Source organism: Bos javanicus, chromosome 8 (genome assembly GCF_032452875.1).
Source record: "Bos javanicus breed banteng chromosome 8, ARS-OSU_banteng_1.0, whole genome shotgun sequence".
Taxonomy (NCBI): Eukaryota; Metazoa; Chordata; class Mammalia; order Artiodactyla; family Bovidae; genus Bos; species Bos javanicus.
Window position 1 is genome coordinate 76,505,643 of NC_083875.1, and position 27,919 is coordinate 76,533,561.

A 27,919-nucleotide genomic window follows, 5' to 3' on the forward strand; every position below is an offset into this window, starting at 1 on the left:
CTTGACACATGAGTAGATGCTCAACAAATGTTTATCTAGTTGAATCTAGCACGCTACTCTTGGGACTTCCCTGGTGGTTCAGTGGTTAAGAATCTGCCTGCCAGTGCAGAGGACACGAATTTGATTCCTGGTCTGGGAAGATCCCACATGCCACATGGCAACTAAACCTGTGTGCCCCGATTACTGAGCCTGTGTGCCACAACTACTGAAGCCTGTGTGCACCAAATCACATGCTCTCCAACTAGAAAAAGCCCACATGCAGCAACGAAGACCCAGCACAGCCAAAAATAAATAAATAGATAACTTTTTAAAAAAGCATGCTACTCTTGGGAACATAAAATTTTAGCATGCTAGAACTGGAAAGTCATCATATCCAATCTTATGCATCTCACAGTAGATGAGAAAACAGGCTTCAAGAGGAGAAACATTTTCCCGGGGTCATGATTACTAAGGGGTTTGATGGCATTCATTCATATATTCAGTAAGTGTTTTGAACACCTGCTATATTCTGAGACAGCAGTATACAAAGCAGAGTACCCAAACCTTCATCATAAACAACTGTTTATAAATATAATATGCCCTCAGAATCCCCTTAACGCTTGGCACAGATGAGCACTTAGTATATGATTTTTTAAAATGTTTGTTGAGCTAATTGCAGATAAGAAATGCCAGGGAGTAAGTTACCCAGTTGCTCTTCAGGGATCAGTCTCACTGATGCTGGAATCAGGTTGCCTCAGATATAGGGCCTCCTTGGCTGGGCACCTGTTGCCAGTGAGAAGACTGTCTGTGAGATTTGAGGAAGCTCACTGTCACTTGTCTTTGAGGTCCTTGGGCAGAAGCCCCCCTCTAATTCTCTTTCTGATATTCCTATGGAGAGTCACTTACGACTAATCTTCTGTTTCTGTTCTTTTTTCAGAGCATCAGCATGGGCAGAGGAGCCAGGAAGAGAGTAAGTGCTGAGACCATGCAGTTTTTCAGCAAAAAGCTGTTGAAATATTAGTTGTAACTTTTTAAAGAAAAGCAAAAAGAACGTTAAAATCACCCTTAAACCTATCACTCTGGGAAACCGCTTAGTTAACATGTGATGCTATATCTTCCCAGATATTTCTATGCACATATAAAAATTACATGTATTTATTTTTAAATGGAGTCCAACTGTATGTTCTTTTACAATCTGCTTTTTACGTACTATTTAGAGTACTTTCCACTGTCAGTAAATATACTTTCACAGAATCATTTTCAATTAACGCACACTCTTTTACCTTACGTTCATTAAGGCCACTCCATCATTTTGTTCAACCATGCCCCTTTGTTTGACATTTAAATATTTCCTCTTTTTCACTATTATGATCAACCCTCCAACAAACATTCATGCATTTAAATCTTTGGGCCTATCCTTATTTTTTTTTCTTAATATAAATTCCTATACATAGAAATTTGGATCAAGGAGTACAAATAATATGTTGGCCAAAAAGATAGTTCAAGTTTTTCCTTAACATCTTATGGAAAAGCCCAAACAAATATTTTGGCCAACTCAATACTTATTAGGCTTTTGATCAATATTTCCAAATTGCTCTTTAGAAAGGTTGTACTAATTTACAAGTGCCCATTTTCCCACAGCCTCACCAACACTGGATATTGGTTTTGTCTGTTTGGTTTTCTTTGGTTTCAGTTTTAAACAGTTTTTTTGGTTTCATTTTGTTTTGCTTGCTTGCTTGTTTTTTGTGTTCAAAATGTACTGGTTAGGATGGTTTCCCATCCCTCTGGATTCAGGGTGCTTCTAGGGCTGTCTCTGTCTGAAGGAGCATCCTTCTGTAAGCTTTGCAGTTCCTCCTGTAGGCTGGCTGAGGACAGTAGAGCAACACACGGAACTGTTGTTTGTGAGTGTTAGCTAAAGACAGAGGTGATTTTATAGATTCCTGGGCATTTCACATCCATGAAGTAGGAACTGGTGCTCTGCACCAGGTGCTTCTTCTCGTGTCTCCTCTTCTGGACAGGGATGAAGGAGAGCCTCTGTGTTTTCTCATGGGAAAGCGGTCACCGCCCTTCACCAGTTTAATAATGAAAAAATTGCATTGTTTTATTTTCCATGTCTTTGATTGCTAGTGAGGGTGAATATTTTTTAATATGTCATGGGCCACTGTGGCAAGGTATTTAACTGTCTATCAGGGAAAGAGAAAACTTCTAGTTATTATTATTATTTTTTTTTTTTTTTGCTTCAAGGCTGTGATAGGACTATGAGGCTTCAAGTTACAAAGTACAGGGAGTTTTACTGTAACAATAACCTTAAGGTGGCAAACTAGAAGGTAAAATGTGAATGAGAGTTGAAGTAGCTTAAAGAATGGCTGGAGGCCTTTGCACAGCTGGTCCTGGCTATTAGCTTCCAGGCTGCATGGGAAGCAGTAAGAAGGAGCCGGTTCTGGTCTCGCTCCTGGGGCCAAAGACCCAGCACAGTATTCCAGCTAAACCCAGCCCCCCAGGTCTGAGGGGGCCATGATCTTCCAGGCAATGAGAACTCCGGTCTGAGCAGTTCCTTTGGACCCTCGCGTGAGCGCTCTGTTGTGTGCTTTGTGTTCTATGTCTTGGGGCAGCGCTTGGCTTCTGGGAGGATGGTGAATGAAAGGGCTTCTTACAGGGCTGCTTGCTTCTCTAAGCAGGTAAGGCTCTTGTTTCTCATGTGAGGTTTTTGTCCAGGATGAAGACTCAGGGACTGAAGTAGGGGAAGGGACAGATGAATGGGTGCAGTCCAAAGCCACAGTTAAACCCCCTGACCAACTGGACTTGACTGATGCGGTAAGTGAGCAGCATCTTCCTCCCACCCCTTCCACCGCCTCCAGGCTTGGAGATGGACTCTGTGCAGAACCTACGTTGCCAGATGTCTGCTTACATCGCAGGGTATCTTCAGAGGGGGTGGGGGCCTCTACATTTGACCCTCTTGGTGTTTCTCTCCCTCAGGAGCTGAAGGAGGAGTTCACCCGGATTCTGACGGCCAACAACCCGCATGCACCCCAGAACATCGTCAGGTACAGCTTCAAAGTAAGTCATCCTCTCTGGGGTAGAGGCCTCTGGGTGCTCCTGGGCTTGGTAACTTGCTATGTTGCAAAAGCTCCTCAGCTCTTTTAAAAAAAATTTAATTTATTTTTGGCTGTGCCGGGTCTTTGTTGCTACGTGCAGGCTTTCTCTAGTTGCAGCAAAGGAGAACTACTCTTTAGTTGTGGTGTGCGGGCTTCTCATTGCAGTGGCTTCTTTTGTTGCAGAGCACAGGATCTAGGGCAAAGGCTTCAGTAATTATGGCGCATGGGCTCAGTAGTTGTGGCTCACTGCCTTAGTTGCTCCACAGCATGTGGAGCATGTGGGATCTTCCTGGACAAGGGGTCAAACCTATGTCCCCTGCATTGGCAGGCACATTCTTAACCATTAGACCACCAGGGAAGTCCTGGCTCTCAGTTCTTGCAGAAATCACCTTTAAAGTGAGTTCGCTGGCTGAAACCCTGAGATTTTACATGGAGTTTTCTAGAGATTTTTGAAATTTCTTTACAAATCTTCCTTCAGTCTCACTAATTACATCGTCTTAAGTGCCCTGCAGAGCCACTCTTTTCAAGAATCCTGAAGTGAATAATTTGGTAGGAAAAGTGCTTTTCCAATGTATGTGATGTGTTAGTCACTAACATCAATCACCGGGTCTCCAGAAGCCAGTGCGGCAGTGTCAGGTCCTATATTAGAACTTTTACAGAGGATAGCTCATTAATCCTCAGGGTTTTTTGGCTATAGGAACAATTTTTGTCTTCATTTTATGGAAACAAAGGGTAAATAGAGAAAACAAATTACAAAAGTTACATAGCCAGGATTCAAGGCAAAATTTGAACTCGTTTGATTGGCTCTAAAGCAACATCACACCGCTTCTTTAAAAAAATGGTGTGTATACATACACACGCACAGATACAGAGTTTTGAATATATAAAAGAATTCTAGAAACCCATGGTACTAGCTTCCAAAGATTTGTTGTTGTTGTTGTTTGCTTCAAAAGATTGGAAAGAGCAATGAATATACAATGGAAACTAAACCTCCTTCTCCTGTCCTTTTCTTTGGAGACAGCACACTATGAGCAGTTTCTTTCTCTTTTTTAAAAACAGTTTTATTGAGATATAATTTTTACATACTATAGAATAACCTATTTAAAAGTGTACAATACAATGGCTTTTTGTATATTTACAGATTATGCAACCATCACCACAAGCAATTCTAGAACGTTTTCATTTTCCCCCAAAGAAACCCCATACCTCTTAGTTGCCACTCCCTAGTTTTCCATTTCTTCCAGCCTTAGGCAACCACTAATCCCTTTTTCAGCTTTAGAGATTTGCCTCTTCTGGGCATTTCATACAAGAGAAATCAAATAAATATGTCATCTTTTGCGACTGACTTCTTTCACTTAGCGTACTGTTTCCAAGGTTCATCCATGTTGTAATATGTCCCGTGCTTTATTTCTTTTTATTGCCAAATAATATTCATCAATTGGTGGACATTTGGATTGTTTCTGCTTCTTAGCTATTATGAACAATGCTGCTATGAAACATTCATGTACCAGTTTTTGTGAATCATTTTGTGAGCACACTGCTTTTTATTCAAGATTGAGTAGGCACTGCCTCCACAAAGAGGTTGGGACAAATTCAGGTGTATTTCTTGAGAGGTCCCACTCGTGAGTTGTGCTCATGGTGTCCCTCAGGCAGCCCGTTAAGGGGCAGGGGGTAGGTGGCAGAGAGAAGCTGCCTCACGTCCCTGAGCTTATGCTGGAGTGCAGCGCACTCTATGAGCTCCTGTTCTTTTGACCTCTGAAAGAGGATCTCTTTGGGACTCAGTGGGAGGCATGCTACAGGCAGAGGATTGGTGTCAGTGTACCTCTCTTGCCCTCTTGGAAGCCCAGTTATTAGAAAAGATTCCCGTGAGTCAGCTGCCAGCTGGGTAGCCGTGGGCTCCCAAGCAGGCTCACCTCCTCCAACCTTCAACAGCCTCCCAGGCCTGCCTGGCATTCCTCCCACAGAGCTGGCCTCCAAGTCCTTCCCTGAGATCTAAGAGCTTTAGGTCTCCAAAGCTATTACTGTCCCTTGAAGTGCTGGCCTGGAGAGGCAGAGTGTTCAGATCTAAGCATGCCTCTCCTCCTTGCACAGAAGCAATGGAATCTGAATTCCATCCCTAATTGAAGAGGAAGGTCCTAGTCACTACTGGGGACAGGATGAAGGTGACATCTCAAATGACAACTATATGGATAATTTATTCTCATGGACATTTCCATTGTCAAAATAATAGCTAGTATTTTTACTGAGCACTTATTATGCGTCAGGCTCTCTGTTTTGAGTGCCTGATAGATTGCTTTCATTATTTTCAGTACTTAACTAGCCTGCAAACTACTCATTCTCATTTTACAGATGAAGAAATTAAGGCTTAGAGTGGCTAAGCCTAAGATCATGCAGGTAATAGGGAACAGAATCAAGATTTGGATCCAATTCTGCCCACATCCACAGACCATGCTCTTAAGTACTACACTGTCCCATCTCCCCATCCATCTGTGTTACTGAGAGAGGAAGAGCTTTATGGTGACTTTTAAAGGCAGAGTGTCCCATTCTGTGTGCAGAAATAGTGATTCTTTCTGTTCTCCAGGGACAGGTGGGCCTGGTACTAGCCCATGGGCTGGTTTCCTCTGTGGTGAGTTTATCTCAGTGTGCCATACAAAGGTAATACTTTTCTGTATGACTTGAAAAGGGCTGGGGACTTCCCTCATGGTCCAGTGGTTAAGAATCTGCCTGCCAATGCAGGAGACACAAATTCAATTCTGGGACGATCGCATGTACCTCAGAGTAACTAAGCCCATGTGACATAAGTACTGAGCCCATGCTCTAGAGCCCACGAGCCACAACTACCGAAGCCCATGATCCTACAGCCCCTGCTCCACAGTAAGAGAAGACATCCATGCACCACACGAGAAACCCATGAACTAGAGAATAGCCCCTGCTTGCCACAACTAGAGAAAGCCCCCACGCAGGAACGAAGACCCAGCACAGCCAAAAATGAATAAAATAAAATAAAAAAAGGAATGAACCCCTGCTCTCAAACTTTAGGGCTAGGATGCTGATCACTAAGGAGGTAGCCTAGAGGAACCAGACTATAAGCTTTATAAAAGCAGGGATCATATCTGCTTTTGCTAAGCTTTGTATCTCTAGAACCTAGAAAATACTTGGCACATTGTGTCTATTCAAAAATTATTTGTTGGTGAAGGAATGAACAAGGTTTCTTGTGCTTTAATAGTAGCCATGTTTCTCGTTTGCCATGTGACTTGACGAGTGCCAAGCAAGCCCCAATCTTTTCTAGATTTTTGTGATCCTCTTAAAGGATGGGGGACTTGGTGTCTCTGAGGATCTATCCAGCCCTGGCATCCACTAAATAGAGTGGAGAAAAGGCCAGGTCAGGTGTGTTTGATGACTATGTGTGACCTCTCTGAGTTCTGGTAAGGCAGGCAAGATAGAATCTCTTGACATGGATGAAGGAGTCAGTGACAGGTCAATTCAGAGCCACTCAGAGTTGGAAGAATGTATTTTAAAATATGTCTTTGACAGCACATGTAAAATAATGAAATTAGACCATTCTCAAACACCATATACAAAAATAAACTTAAAATGGATTAAAGACCTAAATGTAAGACTGGAAACTATAAAACTCCTAGAGGAAAGCATAGGCAGAACACTCTGACATAAACTGTAGCAACATGTTTTGGATCTGTTTCTTAAAGCAAAGGAAATAAAAGCAAAAAGAAACAAATGGGACCTAATTAAACGGTTACCTAATTAAATGATTACCTTTGCACAGCAAAGATAACTGTTGATAAAACAAAAAGACAACCTACTAAATGGGAGAAAATATTTGCAAATGATAAGGAGTTAACATTCAAAATATACAAACAGTTCATATAACTCAACATAAAAAAAAAAAAACCCAAACTGATGGGCAGAAGACCTGATTAGACATCTTTCCAAAGAGGACATACAGATGGCCAGCATGCACATGAAAGGGTACTCACCATCACTCATCTTCAGGGCAATGCAGATCTATACCACAGTGAGGTATCACCTCACACCTGTCAGAAAGGCTATCATCAAAAGACCACAGATAACAAATGCCGGTGAGGATGCGTACACCGTTGACGGGAATGTAAATTGATGCAAACACTGTGGAAAACAACACAGAGGTTTCTGAAAAAAATTAAAAATAGAACTACTATGCGACCCTGCAGTTCCACTCTGGGAAAAACAAAAACACTACTTCAAAAAGATACATACGCCCCAATGTTCATAGCAGCACTATTTATAATTACCAAGATATGAAAGTAATCTATGCATCCATCAACAGATGAATGGATAAAGATGTGGTGTATATATATACACAATGGAGAACTACTCATAAAAGTAAAATTTTGCCATTAGCAGCAACATGGATGGACTTGGAGGGTATTATGCTAAGTGAAATAACTCAGAGAAAGACAAACACTGTATGATATCACTTATATGTGGAATCTAAAAAACACGATGAACTAACAAATTAACAAAAAGAAGCGAACTCACAGATATAGAGAACAAATCTAGTAGTGTCTAGTGGGGAGAGGGAAGGCGGGAGGGTAGTATAGGAGCAGGGGTATAAGAGGTACAAACTGCTGCTGCTGCTGCTAAGTCGCTTCAGTCGTGTCCGACTCTGTGCGACCCCATAGACAGCAGCCCACCAGGCAAGAGTACTGGAGTGGGTTGCCATTGCCTTCTCCAAGAGGTACAAACTATTAGGTACTAAATATAAAATAAGCTACAAGGATATGCTGTACAACACAGGAATATAGCAAGTATTTTATAATAACTATTATCAGACAACAACAAAAATTAGAATATAACCTTTAAAATTGTGAATCATTATATTGCACACCTGTAGTACTCTTGCCTGGAAAATCCCATGGACGGAGGAGCCTGGTGGGCTGCAGTCTATGGGGTCGAGAAGAGTCGGACACAACTGAGCGACTTCACTTTCACTTTTCACTTTCACGCATTGGAGAAGGCAATGGCAATCCACTCCAGTGTTCTTGCCTGGAGAATCCCAGAGACAGGGGAGCCTGATGGGCTGCCATCTATGGGGTCGCACAGAGTCAGAAACGACTGAAGCAACTTAGCAGCAGCAGGAGCAACTTATATAATATTGTATGGGTTGGCCAAAAGTTTGTTAGGATTTTTCTGTGAGGTGTTATGAAAAATCCAAGCAAACTTATTGGCCAACCCAATACAACAGCTATACTTCAATAAAATTTAAAAAGAAAAGTAAAAAAAGTCTTAACGAGAACTTAAAAACAACCACAACTTCATTTGTTTTCTCTTCTTGAAACTGGAATGCAGTGAAAACTTCAGGTTAATTGAGGATTTAGTAAGTGATAATTCTGTTAACAGATGGACCGTCTCAGGCCTTTCGAGTGAAGGCAGACTGTATTTAGATGCCAGCCCTTTGGGGATCCCTGGTCTGATGCAGCCCCTTTCTTCCCAGGAAGGCACATACAAGCTCATTGGCTTTGTGGACCAGCTGGCAGTTCACTTCACCCAGGTCGGGAACCTGATCCCCAAAGACTCGGATGAAGGGCGGCGGCAGCACTACCGTGATGAGTTAGCAGCCAGTAAGCCCCCGGGTCAACCTGAGGCTGCAAAGCCCAGTCCCCTTTCTCTGGTCACTGTAGGGAGGAGGTGGCTAAGCCAGAACACTGCAGAGCCTCTCCTTTCATAAAGTCGAACAGCTGGCTCTCCTGGAGAGGTCTGGGAGAACCCTGGGGCAGGCGAGGTCTGAAAGACAGAAACCAAGAAGGCCTTGCCCTGCCAGGGGATAGGGGAGTGTGTGGGACTTTGGGCTCAACAGCAGTATCCCACCAAGGTTCTCAGGAGTCCGCCAAGGTGGTGATTTCAGAAACAGAAATCCTGGAAGAAGAAGAAGAGCCCAAGGAAGTTGAAGCTGGGAGTCAAACAGATGTGCCTATAGTTGAGGTTCAGTATAATATTGCTGTCCATCCTACCCCTTCCCTGGAGGAGGAAATGGCAACCTACTCCAGTATTTTGCCTGGAAAATCCCATGGACAGAGGAGCCTGGCAGGCTTCGGTCCATGGGGTCACAAAGAGTCAGACACGACTGAGCATGCACTTGCCCACCCCTTACGGCTCCAGCTTTGGCAGGAGGCTTTAAGGACACTCGGGGGGTGGGGACTGAAGGTGAGAAGTGAAGAGGCCACAGTGCCAAGACCTCTGGCATCATCCTTCCCTCACATTCCCATCCTACCCCAGGACATGACTTCTCCCCACTCCCCACCCCACACCACCTTCTTCTCACAGCTCAGTCCTGGTCCTGTGGGCCTGTTCTTTTCCTCCCAGGCATCTGAGAAAATGGCTGAAGAAGAACTGATGACTCCTAAGCAGCCCAAGGAGCGAAAGCTCACCAACAAGTTCAACTTCAGTGAGAGGGCCTCACAAACCTTCAATAACCCTCTCCGGGTAAAGCAACCCCCCACCCAGCCCCTTTGCCTCTAAGCTCCACACTGTCCATAGTGGGGAAGAAGCAGGCCTGACCCCAACCCCTGCAGCCCTCAGCCTGGCAGGTGATGGGGCAGATGGAACCGTTTCGCTCTCCAAGGAGAGCTGGGAGCATGTGTTCATGTCCCTGTGAGTCATCCAGGCAGGAGTTCAGAGGGAGTAACAAGGAAGCTGGATTCCTCTATCAAGAGACTGAAACATGAATTGGGCCTCAAAGCTGAGGTCAGAGTTTGGGGAAGGTAGAGGAGATGCGAGTGTGCTGGGGAGATAAGACTAGGAGCCAGTTTGACTGAAGCTGATGGTCTCTTTGATAGACTGGCTGGTATTTCCCTGGCTCATAAATATGGAGGAACCTGAGTATGGGCTGAAAGCACCTGTCAGGGTTTCAGGTGAGAGACTCACATATGTAAGGCAGCGTTCTACACAAGTCAATCTGGGAGGAGGGCAGATATTTACAAAAGAAATAAAAGCAAAAAGAAACAAATGGGACCTAGGTAAACTTAAAAGTTTTTGCACAGCAAAGAAAGCCATTGATGAAACGAAAAGACAACCTACTGGATGGGTGAAAATATTTGCAGGGTGGGTTTTTGGCAGCTCCTAACCACCCTCTGTAGTCCCTGTGCTTACACTGAGTAATCTGGGTGAGACATGATGGGGCCGGGGGGCGGGGGGAGGTGCACTCGCCTGGTGAAGCTAGAGACCCCAGCATATGGAAGAAATCGTCTTGAGGTGAGGAAGGTTGGCCCAATGGCTTGCCAGAGGTTGACCGGAGCATCTGGAGGCTGGCCAAGGCCTGACTTCTTGTAGATCTGTCCATCCCCCACTTGGAGTTCTTCTTGATTAAAACTGTCACAGTCGGGCTTCAGTGGCCCTACTTTCTAGTTTAGGCTTCTTCTGAAGGAGGCTTGCATAAAAAGTCTAGGCTTTCACTGCATCAGTTTGTCCTTTGCCCAGGCCACCCTTTACTTCCCCAGTGCTGTGTCCCACCCCTCCCTCAGCTCCAAGCAAATGCTTCTCACGTGGCTATACCACTGGGGAAAGAGGAGTTAAGGGCTTTCTGTGGGTCACCTGTTGTCATTGTTCTCTAGGACCGAGAATGTCAGATGGAGCCTCCTCCTAGGACAAACTTTTCAGCCACAGCCAACCAGGTGAGACCCTGGGCCAGTCTAAAAGCCATCACTCCCCACCCCACCCCCATCCATATCCTTGTTTTGCTCCCTCAACAACAAGGGAGACTGGTGTGGTCATAGATTCCTCTGCAAGTCTGCCCTCCTCATCCACCCACTTCCTGGCTCCTTGTCCAGTCTCTGAACTCCAGGCGCATGAGACAGTAGGTCTCTACTCAGAGGGCTTAGAAACAGCCCAGGATAAGACTGTCCAAGGTGGGCACAGGTATGGTTTCTAGAAGTTCCTCCAAGACTGGGGAGAATGTAATTCCCCAGGACTCTCTGCAGCCCGTGGCACCTCCCAGCTGACTCCACAGCGTTAGCAGTCTGACCCTGCCCTTCCAGCAGCCTTCAGTGTTCCTGCAGACCCTCCTTCCCCCTCAAGTCCCATGGGATAACCACACTGATTTGGGCAGGATATAGTGCTAGATAACCTGAGCTCAGTCCCCAACTCTGCTGCTCACACTGTAAGATCCTAGGCAAACCATGTCACTCTTCATGCCTCAGTTTCTTTATTTATCAAATGAGGATGACAAGCAGCTTCACAGGGTTGCTGGAGGGCTCTGAGTGAGATAACAGAAGTACAGTGCAGTGTGCAGGACCGGCCCCTGGGGGAATTATTAAAGGGCGGATTGCCTCTCTGGCCTGCAGGTGGCAGTGACTACTCAGCTCTGGGGAGCACACAGAGCTACCTGGGGCATTTGCCCAGCCCCTGATCCATGCGGCTTCCTCTGCTACTATCCTTGGGCTTCTCTTGCTGTCAGATCCAGTTAGCAGGAATTCCCTTACTTTTGTTTATCTCTTTATGCTGAGAAGGTATGATCAGGGCTGTAGACAGCCTGTTTATCCCATCTCTATAGTAGGGGGTCATTTTTTAAATTACCTAGTTCAGAGTCTCATAAATCACTAAGAAAAAGGTAATCTAACTGATCACTGCCCATTTGTTCTGCCAGGCAGAGGTGGTAGGCTGGAACGATACTGATCTCCAGCTGATAACCAAGCCCCTGGATTGCAGGGTGGAAAGACCAGCTTTCAGGGGTGCCCTGAGAGTCCCTTCATTCCTGTCCTAGAGCTGACCATTAGCAGTGAGTGTCACTAAATGCATAATTGCAGTGGGCCAAGTAGAGGTTGCTATGAAGGCATGTGACTGGGTTTATTTTTTATTTTATTTTTCTTGTTCAATAAGTTTATTATTGTCTTATCTGAAAAATCTTGATAGAAAATTGTGGTTTGGTTTAACTCTCAGCAGCTCGTTCCTGAGCTCTAAGGAAGCTTGCCTTCTTCTGAGCTACCCGATCATTCTCCTGGGCAAGTGACATTTTGGGACGGTTCCACCTCTTCTTTTTAACTTCTTTCTTAGGCTTCTTCTCATACACTGGATTCTCTCTTATTGCAGCATGAGCTTTCTTATACATCTCCTCCATGTCTGGAGTTATGTTGTTCTTTATGTACTGAGAGAATTGTTTCTTGTAAGCATCTTCATCTTCAGTCAGGTAGCGCATGTAATCTGCAACATTTTGCCCCATGATGTGCTTTTGGTGTACCTCAGCACTGAATTCTTTGCTTTCTGAATCATAACCAGGGAACCGTTTGGTACTGTGAGGGATAGACAAGCCTCCATCGACAGCTCCCTTTAGGGCCCCAAAAACTTTATTCCCAGTAGTAGTTCTGGCAAGTCCTGCATCCAGGTAACAGGTGAAGGCACCAGGTTGACCATCGATGCTTTCCACATTGTATTCATCTCCAGTCACCTCGACTTGCCCTTCATAAATTTTGTCCATACCAAACCTATTAAGAAGCCTGCAGGCCAGCAGCAGGCCAGTACAATATGCCGCAGCATAATTTGTCAGGCCAACCTTCACACCATATTTTGGGAGTTCGTGAGCATAAGCTGCACAAACTATCATATCTCCTTCTATACGGGCCTAAGCAATCTGACAAATGATATCTCTGTTCGTTACACAAATAATCATTCTGTATTTAGGTGTGTTGTACTTATTTTTATCTTGGATTACCAATCGTTTCCGAGCATAGTAGTCAGTTTTCCCCTCTTGCCTTCTTCTGAATTTCACTTGGTATCTCTTGAAGTAGGCCTTGTTCTTGACAACTTTAACAAACCCCATCCTGCGGATCAGAACCCAGACTCCGCGGCTTGCCACAGAGCTGCAGAACCAGCACAGCTCCGGGGCGGGGGGAAAGCGTGACTGGGTTTAGGATCACCTCCTCAAGCCCTAAAGGCTGGAGAGCTGGCCAGGTGAAGATTGTGCCCTGAGATGATCCTTCTCATCTTGCCTTTGCCTAGTGGGAGATCTATGATGCCTACATGGAAGAGCTCGAGAAGCAGGAAAAGACTAAAGAGAAGGAGAAGACAAAGACGCCAGTGGCTAAAAAGATGGGGAAAATGGCCATGAGGAAGATGACATCTATGGAGTCCCAGGTTTGGCGAGGGCTCCCATGGCTCTGTCACAGAGAGTGACTAAGTGGACTCTTGGCTCCTGGGTAGAAAGAAGCCTGGCTGTCTGGTAGGACTTCACAGACACTTAAGGGCAGGGGGCATGCTAGTGATACTTATGAACAGCCCTTTCCTTGTAGGAAAGTGTGAGGAGAGCTATAACTGCCTCTGGCATTCCACACATTCCTCCCCCTCCCCCCCCCAACAATTTCTTATAGGTCTGGAGGCTAGCAGGAATTCAGAATTGTCGGGCTAGGGGACAGCGGGAGACATGCTATTCTATGCTATGCTAAGTCACTTCAGTCATGTCCGACTCTGTGTGACCCCATAGACGGCAGCCACCAGGCTCCCCCGTCCCTGGGATTCCCCAGGCAAGAACACTGGAGTGGGTTGCCATTTCCTTCTCCAATGCATGAAAGTGAAAAGTGAAATCGAAGTTGCTCAGTCGTGTCCAACTCTTAGCGACCCCATGGACTGCAGCCTACCAGGCTCCTCCATCCATGGGATTCTCCAGGTAAAAGTACTGGAGTGGGGTGCCATTGCCTGATATGCACCTTGGGAGAGCTGGGGAGGCTTCCCAGGACAGAGTGGCATGTGAGGATAAGGCTCCACCTCCTTGGGCAAAAGCTCATGAGGTTTGAGAGGGAGATTTGCTTTTTGGGCTTCAGTCCTTAGGTTTACTTGCACTCAATTCTTCAGGTCCAGGAGGCAAGTCAGAGCTAATCACAGGTACCAGAGAGCCCAGGCCAATGAGTGACCACCCTGGGTTGAATTTGCAATGAAGAGCTATGCAGGAGTCATAGTAGAGGTCATGGTTGGGAGCTCACTGTGTGTGTAGCCAGCATAGGTTGGGGTTCATCATGGAAGTTACAGTGAAAAGTCACTGCAGGGATGGTCACCACAGGGAGATGCTGAGGGGCCATGTGTATCCCTTCAATAGAGAGAGAGCTGGGTCAGGAGCCAGGGTCCCAGTATGGAGATCAGGATGAGTCTGATCTGCAATTGGGCAGGAAGGACAAGTTCCACAGAAAGCTAAGGTCATGTTCAGCACCTTGGAGAGCTCCCAACAGCTCTCAGGGAAGTAGTTCTGCTCCACCCTGGAATCTAAACCAGATCACACTCTCCCTTTCTCTGAAGTATGCCCACTTCCACTCAATTCCACGCCCAGGATAAAGTCACATTTTAGGGGAGGTTTGAGGGTTCCAGGCCCTGACTAAATAGGAGCTGTACAGTTGAGTTTCATGTAATCAGAGCAAGCACTTGGTGATCATGACTGTGCTGGTATTGGAACCCTGAGGTGAAAGCTAAGTCCTGGCCCTGCATTTGTCTTGTCCAGACCCTTAACTTGCCCTGCACTGTTCTCTAGAGTTTAGGGGCTTCAGGGGGGCTACTGGCCTGGATCAAGATTCACTTGAAGATTCATCAGGGTTTGGCTCTCTACTGGGAGCATGGTTAAAGAAACCTTAACTGCAGTCACCAGGACCCATGAAGTAAAAGAAAGATCCCTTTGACTAAGGCTGAAAATTGTCCTTAGGTCTCAACCCTACCAGAATTGGTGTCTAACACCCTCAGGGATGCAGGACCACACCAGGTTCTTCTAGCTTGGTTAACACGAAAAGCTGTGATGTAGGCAGATTCCAGCCCTCTGGACCAAGAAATGCAGTAAAGCAGGATACTGGGGGTATAACATAGCCAGTTAACACTTTAGTATTCCAGGTTGTCGCAGAGCACAAGTTTGAGTTTCCTGAGTCATACAGCAAATTCCCACTGGCTATCTATTTAATATATGTAGTGTATATGCTTCCATGAGTGGGAGGGAGGTTCAAGGAGGGGACATATATACACCTATGGCTGATTCATGTTGATGTATGGCAGAAACCGACACATTATTATAAAGCAATTATCCTGCAAATAAAAATAAATAAATTAAAAATAATACTTTAGTATTCTATTCAGCCTTCCCCCAAGGGAACTGATTTCTAACTGTGGATCCTAAGTACTAGGACAGGCTCTCTGTAGACCAGAGTGGAGGTAAGAGTTGCCTTCCCCTTTGCTGAGGCTCAGCATGTGAACAAAGTCATACCCCTTTCTCTGAGACCTGGATCTGATTAGGTTGGTATGGGAGAGGAGAAAGCAGAGTAACTTCATGATAGGGTCTGCAGTTTTAGATCTCAGGTTTCTGTCTCATTAATGATTTGGGTGAATGTACAGAAATGAATGCAAGCTTTTCTGATCTGAACAATTAGGACAGGAACGGGGGAAAGGGCTCAGAGGCCACAAGTTCAGTCAGAACCAATAAAAAGCCACATCTGCTCCAGTAGCATAGTTTCCCAAACCACACTCTCTCCTCAGAGCACATCTGGAGCCCTGAGTCTCCCAGGACCAGGCTGGTCATCTAGGGAGGGATGGCTCTTTGTGTGGGGCTCAGAGCATGGGCCCTGGAGTCCATAGATTTGAGTTTACATCCTGACTTTGTCACCGAGCTGAAAATTTTAAAAACTTGTTCTCTCATCTGTGGTGGTGATTTAGTTGCTAAGTCGTGTCTGACTCTTTGCAACTCCATGGATTGTAGCCCACCAGGCTCCTCTGTCCATGGGATTTTTCAGGCAAGAGTACTGGAGAGGGTTGCGATTTCCTTCTCCAGGGCATCTTCTTGACCCAGGGGTCAAACCTGTATCTCCTGCATTGGCAGGTGGATTCTTTACCAACCCAAGGAAACAGCCTAATGATACCTGATTTGCAAGCTTGTCTTGAGAACCCAAGATGATGTATGCACAGCCCCCAAGATAGTCCTTGCTTGATCCTGGTTGATAGGTGTTGATTGTTAAGAGGCCACCAAAGCTGATGGAGCTGGGCGGGGCCACCTGAAGGAGTACTGACTTGAGGAAAGAGGTACTGTCCTCCCACATCAGAGGAGCTGTCCCCCAGCACACACACCTTTCTGTGGCTGGAGGACAGAGTTAGGACCATGGGGATAACTATGGGGACCATAGAACTCAGGGAAGTAGGTTTCAGTTAACAGGCTATCTGACCACACAAAATACCACCTGGCATAGGGAGAAACACTTGCCAGGAAGCTGCTGAGGGGGACAGATTCTTGCTTTGGGTCAGAGGGTAGGGGGAGTAGCTGGTTCCAGGTGAGCTCTGAGGCTTATGATTATAAGACTCCAGTGAATGTCCTTGGTGAGTGTTCTGGAGTCAGTTTTGAAAACTGATGAAAGAGTCTCAAAGGGCAGCCCCCATGTGTGACTTTGTCAGTCCCCACCACACCAGGCTGCATGTTCCCTCTGACACCACCATCACTGTTACCACTGGGTCCTGGGTGAATAACACCACGGCGATTATTACACGTCCTACAAGTATTAGGGTCCTACAATGACCCTATGACTCAGAAGGCATCATCCATCCCTCTATGGCAGGAGTACTCTAAGTCACAGAGACCTTCATGTACCTAAGGTTGCCATTGGGCTCCTAATCTGTGCGGGGGTGGGGGTGGGGAATGCAGGCCTGGGTGGCCCCAGAACCCATTCTCTTAACGTCGGTGCAATGCTGGCAGTCCTGGAAAAGCGTGTCCCAGAGAGCCGTGGCCCTCCGGGGCCCCTTGGAGGGCTGTCCACTCCATGGTTCATTCCTGCCACCTGCCCTAGACATGTTAGACCTGTCTTGCCAGCCCCAAACTCTTCGCTCCTCTCTCAACCTGCTGTAGTGGTGTTCCATTGAGGATTTATGGAATTTCACATGATAATGAACTTGTTTTTTGTTCAAATTGAGTCATTTTTCCCTGATATGAAACTTCCTGCTTTGTCTTTGGCCATGGGCAGGGCCTTGAGTTAGAAGTCACTTCTGTCTCATACTCCTTATAGTAGAGGCATGTCTCTTTCCCCTCCCTGGACCTTCCCCTCAACTTTTTTTTAAAATTTGTTTTTAATTGAAGGATAATTACTTTACAATATTGGTTTGATTTCTGCCATACATCAACATGAATTAGCCATAGGTGTATACACGCCCCTCCCTCTTGAACCTCCCTCCCACTTTCCACCCTTTCCTACCCCTCTAGATTGTTACAGAGCCCCAGTTCCAATTCCCTGAGTCATACAGCAAATTTCCATTGGCTATCTATTTTATATACCCCTCAACTTTTGACTGAATAAGTTGGACCACAAGATTTCTGGGACCTTTAACGGAGTCCTTGTTGTTGCTGAGGCTGCTGAAACCTCTGTCCCCACCAGAGAAGCCTCCTCCCGGCCCTGTCTGCTCTCCCCTCCAGTACCCCTTCTGGGCTCTCCTCAGGGCCCTGTCTTGTGTTCAGAGATGAGCCATCTCCAGAATAAACTCAGGATGAAAGAGCAGGAGGCAAGCTTTACCTAGGGGCCAACTATGGCAGTGCAGACTCCTCATGCCACTTGTGAGCTGGGCATTCCTGGAAGAGGGTGTTGAGGAAAACCTTTACAGAGCTATCTGGGGTGGGCGGGGTCAGAGAGGCTTTGCTGAACCGATTGCAAGTCAGGGCTATAGCTCAGAGCGAGACCTTCCAGAATGGTGGCTTATGAGGACCGGTGGCCCCTGTATCTCCACAGAGTGATGACATCACCAAAGTGACCCAAGCAGCTAAAATCGTGGAGCGGATGGTCAACCAAAACACATATGATGATGTTGCTCAGGGTAAGATTTAAAGTGCCAGCAACTGCTATTATTACTTTATTAAAAATCGCTCATACAAAGTGAGTATTTGAGTGTCCCGTGCTGGGTCCTACAGGGGCAAGAGGACCTCCTCTGTATGTCACAAGGGAAATAAGACTTACACAGTTCAAACAGGAACCATGGCATAAGAAAAAATGGGTGTGGTGATGTGATCTGACAATGGTGCATAAAGACACCAGCACGCTAGTTATTTAATGTCATCTTCCCCGCAATCGTGGGAGGCAGTGGAGCAGAGATTTTATCCCTTCTCCACACACGAGGAAGCCAAGGCCAAGGGCACCCAAACCTGGGTCTTAAGCCTCCTAATTCCGTGTTCTGTTCTCTGCTCTGCCCAGCTTAGGGACAATCTAAGTGCTAGACTGCAGACAGAGACTGCTCTGGTCTCCTCGAGAACAGAGGAGGAGGAAGTGAGCAGTGGCCACAGTCATGGAAGGCTTTAGGGAGGGCTGAGCTGGATGCCAAGGGATAAGCGGCATCTGAGTGGGAGATTAGCGGAGGGCAGATGTTTGGGCAGGGGACAGCACAAGCAGTGACTCACTCAGTAGTGAAAATGAATGGAAAGGACTCTGGAGACGGGGGACAGCAGGCTCATTGTCCCTGACGGGGGCTCACTTGGAAAGCGGGGAGAATTCAGGCTGGAGAGATGGTTGGAGCCAGTTAAGAAAGGGCCTTGAATATTGCACAGGGAACCAGAGCTTTCTCTGCAGAGTTCAAAGCTTCCGCTAGTCAGGAACAGAGCCTGAGGACAGCAGGGCTGAGGAGGTGGGAGGGTATGACGAGGCGGAAGATGGGGCAGAGGTGAGGATGAGGTTCAGGTGTGGGTCGAGTGGGCCTTTCTACACCTTACTGAGAATGCATCTTCAGCAGTGGAGAAAAAGGAGCAGTTATAATAGTGAAAAACAAGCAGCAGCCCTCCCTGAGAATAGCCTCTCTACCAGGTGTTGGGCTGTGCCATTTACACGCATTATTTTATTTCATCCTGACAGCCACCCTGTCAGGTGAATACCACTACGACCTCCATTTTAAGGATGAGACATTCAGGCTGAAAGGTTGCCACTTGTTCCAAACCACAGCTAGCCTGAGGTGTGAGGGACACAGTCGGGACTCAAAGACAGGTCCCCCGGACCTAGAGCCTAAGCACTTCAGCGCGAGACCACAGAGTAACTGATCTGGAAGAGACATTTCAAATAAACACTCAATAGGTCTATGCGAGTCATTAATTAGTGATGTGGTGAAGCAAGAGATTGATTCAGAAATGCTTAAATCCTGGGGGCCTGGGAAATTCTGGCGTCTTTGACAGAGCCAGGGAAACGGAATCCTTCCCATGGCATGAACAGCACATTCCCAAGTGGCTTGTATTTCCCTGAGAGGTTGTGCATTTATTTGGAGCGGCTGCCTCCCCGGAGTTGGCAGTTCCCCACTGCTGGCTGATCTCCTCTGCTGACAGCCCAGGGCTCTTCTCCGTGACTTGATGCTCATTGCTCACCCATGGGACAGAGAAACCAGGGCTGCCAAGACCAGCCGCCTAAACAAGCCCCCTTGTTATCATTCAGGCTGGAAAACGACCTTGAGTGCTTTTCAGAGCTGTCAAAAGTACACGGCAGCTGTGAATGAATTTGTCACTCACACAGCTTGGCTTCCTGAAACCCAGCCTCTGCAAGCAGCCCACTGAAGGGCTGCAAACATGATTAATATCCATGGAGAAATTGGCCTTGGTGAACCTTTTTCATTTATAAGAACACAGGCACATAAAAATGCATTGAACTTTGATTTTTTTTTAATTGCATACACTTTTCCCTTTGGGAAAGTGTATTTGTGAAGGAGAAGTGAAAACAGAAGTGTTACCAATTAATCTCTCTGAAATGAAGTCTTTTCAAAGACAGTCTGAGCTCAGGGATTTCTGATGTGATCAAGGCTCACGCCTCTGACCACTCTAATCCTTTTTTGTTCTGAGCCATTTTTGAGGATTTGGTGTAAGTCCCCAAACATCAAAGTGTGGGACATTGGGAGAGAGGCTGGGGCTGTGCCCGGGCTTGTCCTTGACCGTGGTGGATGAGAGGGTCATTTTCTACTGGGGCACCCTTGGTTGGAAAGAAGACTGAGAACTAGTTCCCTTTTGTTGATATATTTTGTTGCCTTCTTTGAACAATCACCGGGTGCCCGCTCTGTGGCTGGCCCTGTGCTAGGCACTGTGGGTCCAGAGATGATAACACTGTGCTTCCTGTTCCCCTAGAGCTGTGGGCTGGGGGAGACAGGCAAAAGGACACAGAGAGGCAACAGTGTGTGGCCCATGTCTCAGCAGACCAGAGGCAGGGGTGGGGCGGAGGAGGAGGTGAACTCTCTCTGCTCAGCAACAAAGTGAAGGCCTCACAGAGGAGCTTGATCTGGATCTAGAGTGAGTGGGAGTTTCCAGGAGGAGCAGAGCATTTTCGACACTTTGGTGTAGAGACTATGTGAACAGCTGGCTGGAGGTGACGTGGTAGTGGGTTGGAGCCTTGGTTCAATCAGGAAGCTCCTGTGCCAGGGGAGTCACCAAGGGGTTTTCAGGGCAGTGGGGAGCTGGTTTATTTGTTCTCCCCCTCATGGCTCTGTGGAACGTGGACTGGAGGAGGAATGTCTGGAGGTAGGGAGACCAGCTGGGAGGCTGGTGTAGTAGTCTGGGTGATGGCTGTTGGGGACTGAGCCTAGACTGTGGCTATGGAGCTGGAGAGAAGTGAATGGATTAAAAAGATTATCAGAAGGAAAATATGAGGGATGATGAAAAGAGATCAGTGAAGGATTACCAAAATTTCTGGTATAGACAAGTAGAAAGATGGATGCGGCTTCTGCCTAAGTTAAAGGAAACAAGAGGTAGAGAGAGTTTAGGGCAGGAGATGAACTTGAGTTCAGAGCACCCATGAGGGAGCCAGGCAGCTTCACTGTGGTGAGCTTGGCAGTGAATATGAAGATGGGGAAACTTGGAATTTGATCCTCAGGGACATAGCCACTTTAGTGTCATTTACCTCCAAAAACAACGATAACAGTAACAACAACATTACAGAGAGCTTACTCTGTGCCAGGTATTTTTCTAAGTACTTTACATGTATTAGCAATGAATCCTCACAGTAGTCCTTTGAGGTAGGTATTCTTACTATTCCCACTTGGACACACAAAGAGGTTAATTGTTTTGGCCAAAGAGGTACAGACAGAAAACGGTAGTCCAGGGCTGACTCAGTCTGTGTGTGTTTAAGATTTTAAGTACTATGAGGATGCTGCTGACGAGTATCGGGACCAGGAGGGTACCCTGCTGCCTCTTTGGAAGTTCCAAAATGACAAAGCGAAGCGCCTGGCCGTCACCGCCCTCTGCTGGTGAGTAGAGGCATTGCAGAAAACCTGGAGTGCCTGAGCACCTGCTGGGTACCAAGCCACAAGCAAGCAGCTCCTACCCAAGCTCAACCACCTTGAAGGTGACCCGTAGCATTATGGGAAAAAGTGAGACTGGGATTCTTATGGAACCTCCCTAGGTCTCTAAGGTGAACAGTGTCTGTCTGCAGTGCAGTTAAGGCACCAGGGTACATGGGAGGGCTTGTGTCCATGGGCAAACCATGTCCATTTCCTAGGCTGATGGGTTCTTATTTCTTTTGCAGGAATCCAAAGTACAACGATCTGTTTGCAGTGGGACATGGCTCCTGTAAGTCATCTGGCTATTTGTTCATCTGCTTACTCAACCAACAAACACTAAGTACCTACTCAGTGCAGAACTCTTTGCCAGGTGTGAAAGATACAGAGATGACTAAGATCTAGTCACACTGCCCAGTCTAGGGGAGAAGCCCCACTGTCACACTGGCAATTAGTGCTGCGTGAAGGAATATGCCAAAATGAGCCTCGAAGGAGTTATTACGGTGAAAAAGAGGGGCAGAGGACTTCCGTCTGAGGCAGCAGCAAAGGTCGGGAGGCAGGAGAGATACAGGAGGAAATGAGGCCGTAGAAGGGGGCAGGGTAGCCCCAAAGGGCTTGGTAAGCCATCCCAGGAAGCTTGGACCTTCTCTCAAAGGGAAACCACTGAAGGAATTTGAGAAGGGCAGGGACACAACCACTACAGGGAGGAATTGCAGGCAGGAGACTGGAGGCTAGAGACAGTTGGGAGACTAGGGAAGGCATTCCAAAGAGAGGGCAGGCTCGGAACCACCAGCGTGGAGTGAAGCTGGAGAAGTGGGCTTGAGAAGCATGAGAAGGTGGACTGGACCAGACCTGGGAGGGCCTGGATGGTGGGGTCTGCATGAAGAGAGTTTCCAGAGCAGCCCCTGGAGCAGGTGGAGGACAAGGGTTTGATGTTCATCGCTGGCCCCTGTCCCCTCGGAGACCACTGCCTTATGGGATGTTCTCTCCCCGCCAGCTTCCCTCACCCCTCAGCGGGAGGCAGCACTGTGGGAACTGTGTGGCTTTCCTTCGTGATTCCTGGGCCCTGCAGAAGCCCCTGCCTCCCCTCTGGACTGGACATTCCCCCTTCCTAACAGGAGAGGGCCCCAGACTTCGTGCAAGCTGCAGCTCCCCAGGCTGACAGCGTGCTTTCTGGCTGAGAGAATGAGCTTCTGCAAACAGAAAAACCTTCCCATTCTCCAAGCTGCTGCTGGCTGGCAGGCGTACAAGCTCCCGGTCTCTGCCCCTCAGACCGCCTGTCCGCCCAGCCCATTCTTTGCCCGGGGTGGGGGAGGGAGGCGAGGGCCAAGAGGAGTGGGTGTTTGTCATTCCTCTCAGCGAGGAAACCCTTGGAGCTGCTCCCAGTCTCATGGTCTGGGCCGCCTCCGAGGATGCCCTAAATGCCCGCTTTGTGTCCCCACTCCTGAGGGTGGGCTGCTGCCAAGCAGGAGGCACCCACCCCCTCTGGCAGGGAGCTAGCACATTCCTCCCTCTGCTGCAGCTACTGGGCCTGGACGTGGGCCGGGTGCTGAGCGGGCCTCCTAGGAGTGGGTGTGGACCCCTCTCTGGGGCTGCTCTCAGCCCAGGCTCTTTGCCCAGGACAGAGGTGGGGAGAGTGGGGAGGCTCCCCAGCAGGTGGGAGGAGAAACTGCTTCAGCTCTCCTGTCTCCTCCTTTCACCGAGGGCCAGAGTGGAATGTCAGCTGGCTGGGGTCATATAGAGGTTGTCCTTGGGGGCAGTGTTAGCCAGAGGCAGTGGTGCAGAGTGACGCCCCCACCAGGAATTGATGGCCCCAATTCCAACGGGCCCAGTGGCCTCTTTTGAGCAGGCGTGCGCCCTCGAAGGGTCTCTTTGTCCTTTGTTGGCCACACCCACATGTCTGGGTAGCACCACTATCAGCTGCAGACCTTCTGGCTGGAGGGTCACTTCCCAGTGACGTGACCTGGAGCTGAAAGCTGCTCTGAGCCTTGGTTTTTCCCCTGGTGACCTGGAGACACTGATGCCTGGTACCCTCTGTCATTAGACACACGTGGAAGAAAAGCAGCAAATGTGCCCCTTGAGCTGTAGGAACCATATGCACAGAAAGGATGAATGTTGCTGATTTGTCTGTCTTTCTGTTTCCTAGCTTTCCAGCAGGGCTGCAGAAAGAGGGGCCTATTGGGGACAGGGAGGAGTCAGACGAGGCCCCACCTCTTCTCTTAGACAGCTGGGCCCAGCAGAGGCGGTGGTATTACTCTCACGGGCACGGGAGCTGTTGACCAGCTTTCCACTGGGCATCTATTCCTCAGAGCCTTGCACATCTCAGTACCACCCTGCAGAGGCCTGAGCAGAGCCAGGCTGGACTGGGACTCAAAGGGCTCCTGCATTCACTCCTGAGGTTCCCCCAGGGAGCCCCATGCTGCAGATACCCAGGTGTCTCCTTGGAAGAAAGTGAGCAAAGCCAAGGCCGGGAAAAAGGCACCCTAATGTCCGGATGGGTTGCCGTGAGGAGCAGCTGCTCACCAGCCTCCATCACCCTATCTTTGAAAATTCCCAGATGCCCGCCTCCCATCATCAGACTTTGCCTCATGTGGACAAACTCTGAAGTGAGAGTTTGGGTTTGTTGTTGGGCTTGACCCCGATGAGTTCAGCCCAGGACTCTTTTTGCCTGGGATACCCCAATGTTGACTCTCTAACCTGGTCAAATAAGACTCGGGCAGGGGAAGGCAGGCACCTAGGAAGGACTGGGGCCGAGCCCACGTTTGGGCACAAGGCCGGCTGGCTGGAGCCAGACTGGGAGCAAGCAGGTGAGGAACAGAGCTTAGGCAAGTTTGGGCACAAGGCCGGCTGGCTGGAGCCAGACTGGGAGCAAGCAGGTGGGGAACAGAGCTTAGGCAATTGCCTGCAACAACACAGAGCAGTCACACCTGCCTTCCCTCGTGGCTGCTGGGCACCAGGTGGTGGGCATGTCAGGCTGCATACAGGGCTGAGACTGGGGTTCCCCCTGGGGCCAGGCTTCGTGTCTCAGCTGAGTGGAGAAAGGCTGTCAGCAGGTAAGAGCAGATGGAGGAACACTGGAGGGCAGAGGAAGGTGGTCTAGGAAGAGATGGCCCACGGGGCAAAGCTGAGGTGCAGTTGTGTCAGCCTGCTACACTGAGGGGGTGCTTTCCAGCCCATTAGGCCATTCACAGCAGGGAAGTGGGGACTCCTCGTGATCTGTCAGGCAGGGATGGTGGATCAGATCCTAGACCGTGTGTGTGTCCTGACTGGCTCTCACACAGGAGACAGGGAGGAAACCTCCCAGCAGGTCATGTCTTAGAAGGGCAGACGAGCCAGCTGACCTTCTGCCCAGCCTCGGAGGGACAGCACCCTCAAAAGTGGCCAAAGTCAGGCCCTGAGCCCCAGGGCCATATTACACCCATTCCCACTCTGTCCCACCGCCTCCTGGTCGGTCCCTCAGCCTGCCCAGGTCAGGGATCCACTTGTAAGGGATTTAAATCTTCCCTGGTCATTTATTTGTCAGCTTCACTAATTAAGCAGTGTTAATTTCATTTACTGAAAATGGAAATTCATCCACCTCATTTCTCCCCGTTCATCCTCCACACACAAAATCCATCACTCCTCAGCTGCAGGCTGCGTAAAATTTACAGGACTAATTATGTTGTCAGGTCTCTTTGTAAATACAGTCCATAAAGGCCACTGTGCTCGCCGGGTTGTAGTGCAAGGGCATTCCTGTTGTTAGTTTAATTACTGGTTAGTTATTTAGGTTCTCAAATGTTTGCCTCATTTTCCCTAAATCAAATTAAATGTCCCGCTTGATGTATTCTGTCTCCAAGGCCTTGCTCTTATTTCCCACACTGTTTAAATATCCCAACTTCTAATTGGGTGAGAGCTCTAGGAAAAGCCCAGATGCCTGGAAGGCTGGATCCAGCCTGGCACCACAGTCTCAGGGTCACACTGGCAGTTTGGAACCCTGTAACACTGATGTCCCTTCTTGGGGGCAGCCCTGGGCTCGTCCCCTGCCTTTGGAGACTGAAAATCCTAACCCAAGGGACAGTCTGTGCCTAGAGTCCAAGAGGGCAGGACTGGGATGTGGGAAACTGAGAAGGGTTTCCTTATTGTCATCAGGAGAGCTGGGGGTCATTAGCTTCCATCCCCCTGATTTCTAGAGGGACTGCTTCCAAATCACCCTAGAAAATGTATCATCTATGGCCTGTTGGGCTGCCCCCCACCACAGACCTGCTAGCCCCACATCGCCCCACTGTGAGACCAGAGAAGGAGAAAGTGATAGAGAAACCCACAACTTAAACGTAACTGGATAGGGAGTCTTGTAAGTCAGAAGCAAAAGGTCCCTACCACATATGTCAGGTCGCAGATAGGACATGGCAAAAACCTTCACTGCTGGGGGAGGAGGAGCCTACCATTTATAGGGGAATTGACATCGGGTTGGCTCATCAGTCTCCAGGGAAACCAGCAGCTGGGTGGGGGGCAAGCACTTAGGTAGCTGTTGAGTAAGCCCTGTGATTAAGAGGATTGGAAAGTCATGTGAGCAGGTGGAGGTGAAGCAGAGGCTGGTTGACTGGGGGATGTGCAGGGAGCAAGAGAGCAACCATCTTGAGTGACCTCTTCCTCTGATTCCTAAAAGTAGAATTTGGGTCACACTTAGCTGTGACCCAGTTACTTTGACTTTGTTGTTGTTCAGTCGCTATGTCACGCCCAACTCTTTGTGACCCCATGGACTGCAGCACACCAGGCTTCCCTGTCCTTCACTATCTCCCAGAGTTTGCTCAAACTCATGTCCATTGAGCCAGTGATGCCATCCAACCACCTCACCGTCTGTTGTCTCATTCTCCTCCTGTCATCAATCTTTCCCAGCATCAGGGTCTGTTCCTATGAGTCAGCTCTTTGCATCAGGTGGCCAAAGTATTGGAGCTTCATGACTATTCAGGGTTAATTCCTTCAGGATTGACTGATTTGAACATAACGGCTCAAAACAACACAAATCTATTGTCTTACAGTTCTGGAGGTCAGCGTCTAAAATGGGTTTTGCTGAGCAAAAATCAGATGTCAGCAGGGCTTTGTTCCTTTTGGAGGTTTGGAGGGCCATCCATTTCCTTGTCTTTCTTAGCTTCAAGGCTGCCCGATTTCCATGGCTTGTGGCCTCTTTCCAGCTAGCAAGTGTCTCATTCTGACGTCGGCTTCTGGTGTCAGTGCTCTGACCTGCCTGCCTCCCTCCTTCCCTTATAAGGACCCCTGTGATTACACTGGTTCTACCCAGATAATCCAGGATAATCTCCCCATCTCAAGGCCTTAACTTAATCACATCTACAAAATCCCTTTTGCTGTGCAAAGTAACATATTTATGGGCTCTGGGGATTAGGACACGGACATGGGGGGAGGGCATTATTCTGCCCACCACAGCCCCTCTGAGTGCCTCTTACATGACTTAATAAGGGAATCATCAAACAGCTGCTGCCTTGGGCTCAAGCCCTGGGCCGGATTCATCAGGGAGCTTGCAGGAAGAGAGGAGGAGGCCTGCTGGCTGTCGCTGGCTTGGCACCCTTGTCTCTGCAGCTTGGCACCTACTTCTCTCTGACTGCTGGCCTGGCTTAAGCCGGATGCCCCAACATGCCCTCTGCCTGCTCTGCACTCCCTAAATCCTAAGCAGAATCCTAGGCTTCTCCTGACAGCCAGGACTCTCCAGAGCGGCCCCTTACCATCTAGAGCTCTGGGCAGGGGTGGGGTAGTGGCGCTGCCTGGGCCCCAGGAGAGGGTGCTGAGGGCAGTGAGAGCTTCAGTCGACTGTGGAATGAAGCCACCCTTCCCCTGAGACAGTGGCTTTCTGAGAATGGCGAGATCACACTCTATTAGGAAGTTGACTCTCCTCCCCCAAATCTCCTGAATCACTGAAGGCCAGAGTCAGAGAGGCCGTAGAGATTATCCTGCAAGGCAGGGTTAGCAGGAGGCAGCTCTCCTTCTGAGAGAGGAAGCCTTCTGGGCCATGCCATGCCATGCTCCATCCTTTGGTGGCAGGCTAAGGAAAAATCTACTCCCAATAGTGATACACCTGTAATAATAGAGTACAGGTAGAGGAATTCCAGGGGGTAGGTGGGCACTCATAGTGGAGAAGCCGAATGGTCTAGAAGGCTTCTTGGAGAAGGCAAAATTACAAAGTGAAGCTAAGGCCAGACCAGTGGCCCTCCCTCTCCCCCTGTCTTGGAGTCACAGGCCAGATGGTTTATCACCTCTCCCTTTCCCCCTTCCTCTGTTCCTCTTTCCCTGCCACCCAGCCAACATAGATTCACTGAAATCCCATGGCCCAGAGGAACCTGAAATTCCTTCACCGGCCCCAGACGTCAGGGCTCCTGCCTCTTTATATAATGGAGTGTGGAACTGGGTCCACACTTCTGTGTCGCTGGACCTTCCGTCCTGTGCTGGGGAGCCAGGTAGTTTGTGGGATTCAGGATCAAGTACCCCAGGGCCCAGGGCTCTGTGAGCCTTGAACGTGATGGGATTCTACCACTCACTGGGAACTGAGGCACTGGGAGTGATGTTGATGTCAATGTCTTACTGGGACTTCTGATGACCTGGTCGGTGGCATCATACTGGGAATGATGGCAGGCTGGGCA

The 27,919-nt window shown here is 48.3% G+C and overlaps 2 protein-coding genes and 1 pseudogene across 3 annotated transcripts in view; 1 reads left to right on the forward strand and 2 right to left on the reverse strand.

The window, feature by feature from the left end:
* DNAI1 (dynein axonemal intermediate chain 1) overlaps positions 1 to 27,919 on the forward strand; it is a 68,311-nt gene that overhangs the window by 21,625 nt on the left and 18,767 nt on the right. For both annotated transcript variants that reach the window (XM_061425967.1, XM_061425966.1), the window contains exons 2-12: positions 917 to 949; positions 2,695 to 2,793; positions 2,956 to 3,036; positions 8,566 to 8,692; positions 8,944 to 9,053; positions 9,435 to 9,554; positions 10,682 to 10,741; positions 13,062 to 13,196; positions 17,789 to 17,873; positions 21,143 to 21,260; positions 21,539 to 21,582. In XM_061425967.1, the coding sequence (XP_061281951.1) occupies positions 917 to 949; positions 2,695 to 2,793; positions 2,956 to 3,036; positions 8,566 to 8,692; positions 8,944 to 9,053; positions 9,435 to 9,554; positions 10,682 to 10,741; positions 13,062 to 13,196; positions 17,789 to 17,873; positions 21,143 to 21,260; positions 21,539 to 21,582 (1,012 nt within the window). The remainder of the gene's footprint in view (positions 1 to 916; positions 950 to 2,694; positions 2,794 to 2,955; positions 3,037 to 8,565; positions 8,693 to 8,943; positions 9,054 to 9,434; positions 9,555 to 10,681; positions 10,742 to 13,061; positions 13,197 to 17,788; positions 17,874 to 21,142; positions 21,261 to 21,538; positions 21,583 to 27,919) is intronic.
* On the reverse strand, positions 1,770 to 2,030 carry LOC133252942 (small ribosomal subunit protein eS27-like; annotated as a pseudogene).
* LOC133252939 (large ribosomal subunit protein uL18-like) lies at positions 11,948 to 12,944 on the reverse strand. Its single transcript, XM_061425980.1, has one exon. It carries the CDS (start codon positions 12,664 to 12,666, stop codon positions 11,995 to 11,997), a length of 672 nt encoding a protein of 223 aa, XP_061281964.1. The 5' UTR covers positions 12,667 to 12,944; the 3' UTR covers positions 11,948 to 11,994.